The sequence below is a fragment of the Sinocyclocheilus rhinocerous genome, unplaced genomic scaffold (genome assembly GCF_001515625.1).
Source record: "Sinocyclocheilus rhinocerous isolate Xijiao unplaced genomic scaffold, SAMN03320098_v1.1 scaffold61, whole genome shotgun sequence".
Taxonomy (NCBI): Eukaryota; Metazoa; Chordata; class Actinopteri; order Cypriniformes; family Cyprinidae; genus Sinocyclocheilus; species Sinocyclocheilus rhinocerous.
Window position 1 is genome coordinate 1,828,975 of NW_015640445.1, and position 8,349 is coordinate 1,837,323.

The following is an 8,349-nucleotide window of genomic DNA, read 5'->3' on the forward strand; positions in this document are numbered from 1 at the left end:
CACTGAAGACTGGAGTAACGGCTGCTGAAATTTCAGCTTTGCTATCACAGGAATAAACTACATTTTAAATGCATTAAAACTGAAAGGGGCGATTTTAAATTGTAATAATATTTCACAATATTTCTTTTTTTTACTGCATTTCTGATCAAATAAATACAGCCATTTATAGCATAAGTGACTTCTTTCATTCAAAAACATTAAAAAATCTTACCACCCCAACTTTTGAACAATAGTGTAATTTTAATAACTCCAAACTAAATTTCTGAATCAAATGAACATTTATTTTAAACAATATATCAATTTAATTCAATATAAACTTCCATACAAAATGGAAAATGTGCAATATCCATTGTCTGTGGGCTGTTGGGATGATGCTTCTGTTGCCAAACTGGCCACAGCTATCTTCTGACGCCACTAATCTCTAAAATGGCCAAATATCTGATACTGAAATTGAAATCATAATTATCTCAGATTAGACCATTACTGATGCTCACTGACTTATCATCCCTAAAACCATCTATTTACACATCTCTCAGATCTTCCAGCATATTCTCCTTTCCTGCACCTCTGTCCTTCTTCCCCATTGTCATTGCTTGAGTCAAGTTTCTCTCCTCATATTCTGCCCTCCTTCCTTCAGCCCTGTTGTTTTGCTCTTTCATGCCTCAGTCATTTGATCCGCTCTCTGGTCTGTCCCCCCATCGCTGCTTTGTTCTGCGTGGTGTGAAAGGCTGCTGCTATCTGAGGCTGGCTGGATTAGCATCAGCAATGCTGGGACGGCGCGCTGAATGAGGCCGCTCTTATCAGCACAGCGAGCTGCTTCATTCAGCGAACACGTCTGTTTCCTCCTCCCCGGCCCCTCACGCTAATTACACTCTTATCGCCCGGCTCGAACACTCACCCATCAGGGTGGGGCCGTTTTGGAATTAAACAACTTCTCGGCATGGAGTCGTGAACAGTCCTCTCAGTTTCTCCTATTCTCCTTTTATATGTCTTTTCTGTTCGAAACTCCTTGCTAGTCCATCCTTTCTCCAAAATGTTGTTCTTTTGATTCACCGCATCTGAAGTTCTCTGTTCGATTGGCTTGTTAAAATCATTACTGTGAAATCCATGCAGGTTGGATGCTATGAGACAAGCATCTGTCATAAATAATGTTATTGTGTGTACATTTGATTGATTGCAGATTGAAGCATGTGACCTAATCCCTCCTTTCCTCTCGTCCTCTCTCCTTTTCTCGATCCCAGATAAAATCGCTGCCCTTCAGAATGAAGCAGGTACAAACATTTAAACCCTTCAATTTTCTCATATTAACTGTGTCATTTTCAGGGCTTCTGCTCATTTTGGCTTGTTTCATTTAAAACCAGAACAAAATGAACAGCCAGTTCTGTCATTGTGAAATTTCTGTTCAGATACACTGTGGCCAAAAGTACGTGTACAACTGAACATCACAGGCTGTCCAGCTCCAGAAAGGACAATAACAACTTCCCTGCAACCTGTGCACTATATTTTAAGTCCTCTGAAGCCATATGATAATTTAATGTGAGGAACAGATTGAAATTTAAGCTGTTGTTAAACAAAAATTAGTCAACTTTATTCTCCATTATATATATTCAGACCAGTGTTTCAAGTTTAATTTTGACGCCCTCTTGTTTGAATCTGAATGCAAATGAGTTTTTAGAGAACTGGGGAATATTAGTCGTGACTATAGTCTCCTGGTTGGCTGATTCTTTTACAGTTTTCTGCAGTTTCATCCAATTCGCTCTCAAGGCACTAATTTACTTTTATTTCTTGTATTTTTTCTTATTAAACATGCCTGCTGCTGATGAATAGGACTTACAAATATTTTAGGTGAACACAACTGGTGTCAAGCTTGGCTGAGAATCCACACCACACATTTTTGAACAAAGAATCATGGACATATTTTATATTTTTTGACTGCTCATCACAGTAGTTGTTTCCCAAGCAGACTGACCTAGATATAGATAAAAGGCCCAGTCATCATCATATGAAGAACACACCGGTCACACTTAATTTTGGAGACCAATTCTCAATATTAACTGTTAACTGCGATTTTGCCTCGATAAACGATAACTGTTGGTAAAGTTGTTAAGTTTAGGTATGGGGTAGGATAAGGGATCTAAAATATGGTCATGCAGAAAAAGAGATTAACAGCCAATATGCTAGTAATATGCATGCTAATAAGCAACTAGTTAATAGTGAGAATTAGTCCTTAAAATAAAGTGTTACCAACATGCTTGTATATAATGTTAATGCTGAGTCATTTATTAAATGAACTATGGCTTCAAATGATTAAAGTGAGCAACTTCACGAGAAGTAAACTAATATAATGTAACTAATTTCCAATTATCTTATTAATATAGGATTGTTGCATTACATTATAGTATTAATTAAGTGGGCTGAGCACAATAAATATAATAATAATGGCATCTATGATTCCATAAAGAACCAAAATAAAGGTTCCAAAAAGTGGTTTTCGCAGCGATGTCATAGAAGAACCATTTTGTGTTCCACAAAGAACCATTCAGTGAACTGTTCTTAATAGAACATTAAGGTGAAGAAAAAGAAAGAAAGAAAGAAAGAAAGAAAAAGATTCTTTCCACTATAAATAACTTGTTGTGGAACACTCTTAAAAATAAAGGTTCTTTATTGGCATCAATAGTTCCACAAAGAACCTTTACCATCCATGGAACCTTTTCATTCCACAAAAGGTTCTTTACAGTGGAAAAAGGTTCTTTAGAGTATTAAAATGTTCTAAAAATGGATCCTTTAAGAACTGTTTACTGAAAGGTTCTTTGGGGAACCACAATGGCTCTTCTGTGGAATTACTGCAAAACCCAACTTTTGGAAGCTTTTATTTTTAAGAGTGTACGTCATACTAGAAGGGTCTAATGAGATCAGTGCACATGACAAAGATCAACCATTACAGCAAAACAAACTGGGTCACCACTGACAATCCAGACCAATTTAAAGATCTTGTGGCTGTCTACACTTGACACCTACACATTAGCATTTTACATTAAACATGCATTTTACTCTCCGCAAATCTTGTAATGATAGCTCCCATACATGACTTCAACAGACAGAAATTTCCATCATGTATCACGTATTGTTCCTTCACCCATAACTGCTCAGAGTTCCTTATTCTGTAATGACATTGAATTACTGCCTTGCTTTTTCTTGAGTTGTACTGCTTTTGCCTCACATGGCTTTGACAGTGCCTCATGCCTTGCTATTCCAGAATGCATTATGAACTGATGGAATGAGTAACTAGTTACTGTATGTGTGTGTAGGGCTCTGGTTCTGTGGTTTCTAGTGGATCTCAGGTCCTCCTCAGTTCTCTGAGCATCGATGGCGTATGTGAGAAGCTCAGACAGATCCAGGGCCTCGACTCCAGCATGCTGGAGCAGTATATCGGCACAATCAAAAAGGTATGTTCTGGAGAAGTGTCCTGGAAGTTCCATTGAAAAGCATGCAGTCCATTTAAAGGTTTGGCATGTGATTTTACTGTTCGCTTTCACAGTACACTTTGTTGTCCTATTGCTTCTTTAAAGCATTTAAGGTGCAAATCTAATGGGTTTTTATGACAACTGTGAAATATGTTTGAAAAAGTATTATCTAACAAATATAACATATGAAGTAGCTAATACAGTTGAGGTCAAAAGTTTACATCCCCTTTCAGAATCTGCAAAATGTTAATTATTTTACCAACATAAGAGGGTTCATACAAAATGAATGTTATTGTTTCTTTAGTACTGACCTGAATAAGATATTTCACATAAAAGATGTTTACATATAGTCCACAAGAGAAAATAATAGTTGAATTTATAAAAATGACCCCGTTCAAAAATTGATTCTTAATACTGTGCTGTTACCTGAATGATCCACAGTTGTTTTTTTGTTTAGTGATAGTTGTTCATGAGTCCCTTGTTTGTTCCAGAAGGAAAAACCATGCATTAAGTCCGGGGGGTGAAAACTTTTTTAATTTGAAGATCAGGGTAAATTTAACTTATTTTGTCTTCTAGGAAACATGATGTAACTATCTTCTGTAGCCTCTTAAGGGCAGTACTAAATGAAAAAAAAAAAGATATTTAGGCAAAATAAGAAAAATGTGCACATCTCCATTCTGTTCAAAAGTTTTCTAAGGTAAAACTTTTTTCTAAGGTAAAACTTTTTTCTAAGGTATCTAAGGCTCTTAATGCATGGTTTTTCCTTCTTGAGCATCAGTGAACGTTTGAACCTTCTGTAATAGTTGTGTATGAGTCCCTCAGTTGTCCTCAGTGTGAAAAGATGGATCTCAAAATCATGCAGTCATTGTTGGAAAGGGTTCAAATACACAAAAATGCTGGAAAACCAAAGAATTTGTGGGATCTGAAGGATTTTTCTGAAGAACAGCAGGCAGTTTTACTGTTCAGGACAAGCAAGGGACTCGTGAACAACTATAACTAAACAAAAAACAAACAAACAAACACACAGCTGTGGATCATTCAGGTAACAACACAGAATTAAGAATCAAGGGGATGTACTTTTAAATGGGGATAAACTTTTGAACGGGGACATTTTTATTAATTCATCTATTATTTTCTCTTGTGGACTATATGTAAAAAAAATGTATGTGAAATATCTTATTCAGGTCAGTACTAAATAAACAATAACATGCATTTTATATGATCCCTCTTATTTTGGTAAAATAATTAACATTTTTGCAGATTCTGAAAGGGGATGTAAACGTTTGACCTCAACTGTAAGTAGCTAATTTTAAGCATATCTGATCTCTATATCCCCTCCCCCCTAAATTAGGAATTAAATCATAATATAATCATAATACAATTTTAACAATCTGTTGAAATGATATTCAATTCACTACAGTAGCACAAATTTGTAACTATTAATTTATTAATTGAAATAATTTTACTAATTAAACTAGCAAAAAATTTTAATTAGCAAAAATTTTATTTTATCTATGTCAGCTTTGTTAATGTATTTTTTATCCTTATTATAAAAAAATTAAATATAACACTAAAATTATAATACCAAGGAAATAAGATTATTTGGACTCTGCTAATCATGATGGGTAGAAAAGTAAATAATCAAATTGCATTTTCTCATTGTTTACAACAAATTGTAGTATTTGTCAAGCTCAGCCTTCAGCGCTGTTACCTAAATGATTGTAAGAAAATTATAACAAATATTTTTTACTTTAATGTATAGAAAAAAGTAAAAAAAAATGTTGTAGTCTGCATTTATTTGATCAAAATATAGTAAAGTTTACAGTTTAAAAGTTTAAAATAAAAATAATTAATTAAAACAGTTTATTTTTAATAATTAAAAATAAAACAGTTTAAAATAATTGATTGATCTTTCAGATCAGTGTAATATGCAGATTTGCCGCTCAACATACATTATTATTATCGATGCTGACAAAGGATGTGCTGCTTAATATTTTTGTGATTAACAGTGATACGTTTTTTTAGAATACTTTTTTTTTGTAATAATGTTAAAGTGTTTGCTGCCATGTTTGATCAATTTAAAGCATCCTTGCAAAATAAAAGCATTAGTTTCTTAAAAAAATAAAATAAAAAATAAATAAAAAAAATCTTGTTGATGCCAAACTAACTACAAATCAAAATTTGGCACAAACTAGCAAAGTAATTTCTAATTTCTTTATCTTTTCTTTTCTTTTCTTTTTTTTTACTGTTTTCTGTTTCATTCTTATGTTTTACAGTTGTTTATTGCTAGAAGATAAAAACCAAACAATGGGTTTTGAACTGTGTTTGAACATATTTTGGTAACAGAGCTGCCAACAATATATAAAGTGAATAGAAAATAAAGCAGCTGATGTAATATTTTATCTTCTGAAAGTATCTTCTCTTAGTCTTATACCTATTTTTTTCATGGAAATACACCAATTTCTACACAAAAAGTGAAAAACAGGACTGAGACATGGGGTGTGGTAAATGAGTCCATCCCTGTAAATACATGTTCATCCATTGGAAAAGAGCAGTTTTATCAGCTCCATGTGGTGCATACAGAGGTTTCACAATGAGGCCTTTCTTTCCATTGGACAACATCTGAAGGAAGCAATGACATTTCTGATGTCTTCATTAGACATGCATTAGTCAACCTGCCAGCTGTGCCGCATCTGCCTGCATACTTCACAATCTCAATTGTGAACTTTGTTTTCAACCTTTGACATACTGCCGAGATGAAATTGATCTCAAATTTGTTAGCTGTTGAATGCCATAATGTTCTTATGTCAAATTCTGTCATCCTAAATGTAGGCCAACGTGAACGGCCGGGTTCTGTCTCAATGCAACCTTGATGAGCTCAAGAAGGAAATGAACATGAACTTTGGAGACTGGCATCTCTTCAGGTCCATGGTAAGACATCAGCTGATGTGTGATCTTCTGTTCTTTCCTACACGTTCAGATCAGATAATGGTCATCTTTCTGTTTGTGGTTTGTAATGTTTAGCACACAGCTAATCTCTCTATAGTGAAGAAGGCTGGATCGGGTTGAAATAAGGAACACATGTAGCTGTGTTGATCAGATTTCCATTTGCGCTTATACAAACGAATGTTGTGTTGCCAGCAAGCAGGCAGCCATCTGGTCCAAGATGGCTGCTTTCTGGATGAAGGAGGGTTATTGTCAGTGGGAGCTCAGTGTCCACTTGAAGATCTGAATAGCTTGACGTTTACAAAAAAAAGTAGCATTCTTTGGGCTGGAAACAAGTCCAAATGGAACGACTCGGGGCTAGTTGTGATACTGGCGTGCCTCAGAAGCTTCACATAAATGCCACAGTGAAACATGACATTTTTATTTATTTATTTATTGGTCTGGTATCTAAGTTGCTTAAAATTAAAAGTCTTGTTTTCTCTGAGGAGGTCAGGAAAGATTCGTGTTCCACAAACATTTTCTTTTCTGTTTTTAAAACACTGGTTTCGGCTAATTCAGGGGTCTTCAGAAAAATGGAATCCTTACTGGATATGAATGTCTGTGATTTCTATTGTATTGTTTTGTATTTATTTGTTTATTGCTATTTTATTTTATCTGAACTAAAATTAAATATCTCGATAGAATGGCAGTGTATAGGTCATTTTCTATGCAATTAAATTGAAATAACTGAACATAAATATAGGAGCCTGATAAAAATGCTCATTTCATACGGCACTTAGAGGCTTTTGCATCTGAACACTTCATATATATACAGGTGCATCTCAAAAAATTAGAATATCATGAAAAAGTTCTTTTTTTTGTAACTTATTTCAAAAAGTTAAACTTTCATATATTCTACATGCATTACATGTAAAGTAAAACATTTCAATAGTTTTTTTGTTTTAATTTTGATGATTAGAGCTTACAGCTCATGAAAGTCAAAAATCCAGTATCTTAAAATATTAAAATATTTACATTTGCGTTTCATTAAATGACCAGCTCTACAGTATAAATCCCGGGTATCTCTTGTTCTTTGAAACCACAATAATGTGGAAGACTGCTGACTTGGAAATTGCCTGAAGACGATCATTGACACCATTCATTTCATAATATTATAATAATATTGCAAAGACTATAGTTGAAAAGTTTGGGGTCAGTAAGATTGTTTTCTTTCTTTTTTTTTTCTTTTTTTTTTTAATTAATACTTTTATTCAGCAGGGATGCATTAAATTCAGAAGTGGCAGTAAAGACATTTATAATGTTATAAAAGATTTATAATTCAAATGAATGCTGTTCTATTGAATTTTTTATTAATCAAAGAATCTTTAAAAAATGTATCACAATTTCCACAATAATATTAATCAGCACAACTGTTTCAACATTGATAATTATAAGAAATGTTTCTTGAACACCAAATCAATATATTAGAATGATTTCTGAGGGATCATGTGACACTAAAAACGGAAGTAATGGATGATGAAAATTCAGCTTTTCCATCACATGCATAAATTACATTTTAAAATGTTAGAATACTAAACTATTTCGCAATATTAGTTTTTACTGCATTTTCGATCAAATGAATACAGCCTAGGTGAGCACTTCTTTCAAAACATTTAAAATTACCGACCCCAAACCTTTAAATGATAGTGTATCTTTTTCTGAATAGTTTTAATACTATTTGCGTTTTAGAAGTTAAGAATACAGGAATACAACATTCAGCTTTTAATGCTGTGTCAGCGTTTCTAAAATCTTTGTAAAAAATTATTTTATTGCTATTTATTTATCTATTATTATTAATTCATTTATTTTTATTATTACTATTTATTTTTTTTTATATATACATTTTTTATTTAATTTTATATATATATATGTGTGTGTGTATATATATATATATATATAT

At 33.3% G+C, this 8,349-nt stretch overlaps 1 protein-coding gene across 7 annotated transcripts in view; it reads left to right on the forward strand.

The window, feature by feature from the left end:
* Nucleotides 1–8,349, forward strand: part of LOC107752760 (kinase D-interacting substrate of 220 kDa-like) — a 60,980-nt gene that overhangs the window by 48,839 nt on the left and 3,792 nt on the right. For all 7 annotated transcript variants that reach the window (XM_016568809.1, XM_016568810.1, XM_016568811.1 and 4 more), the window contains 3 exons: nucleotides 1,242–1,271; nucleotides 3,309–3,446; nucleotides 6,297–6,395. In XM_016568809.1, the coding sequence (XP_016424295.1) occupies nucleotides 1,242–1,271; nucleotides 3,309–3,446; nucleotides 6,297–6,395 (267 nt within the window). The remainder of the gene's footprint in view (nucleotides 1–1,241; nucleotides 1,272–3,308; nucleotides 3,447–6,296; nucleotides 6,396–8,349) is intronic.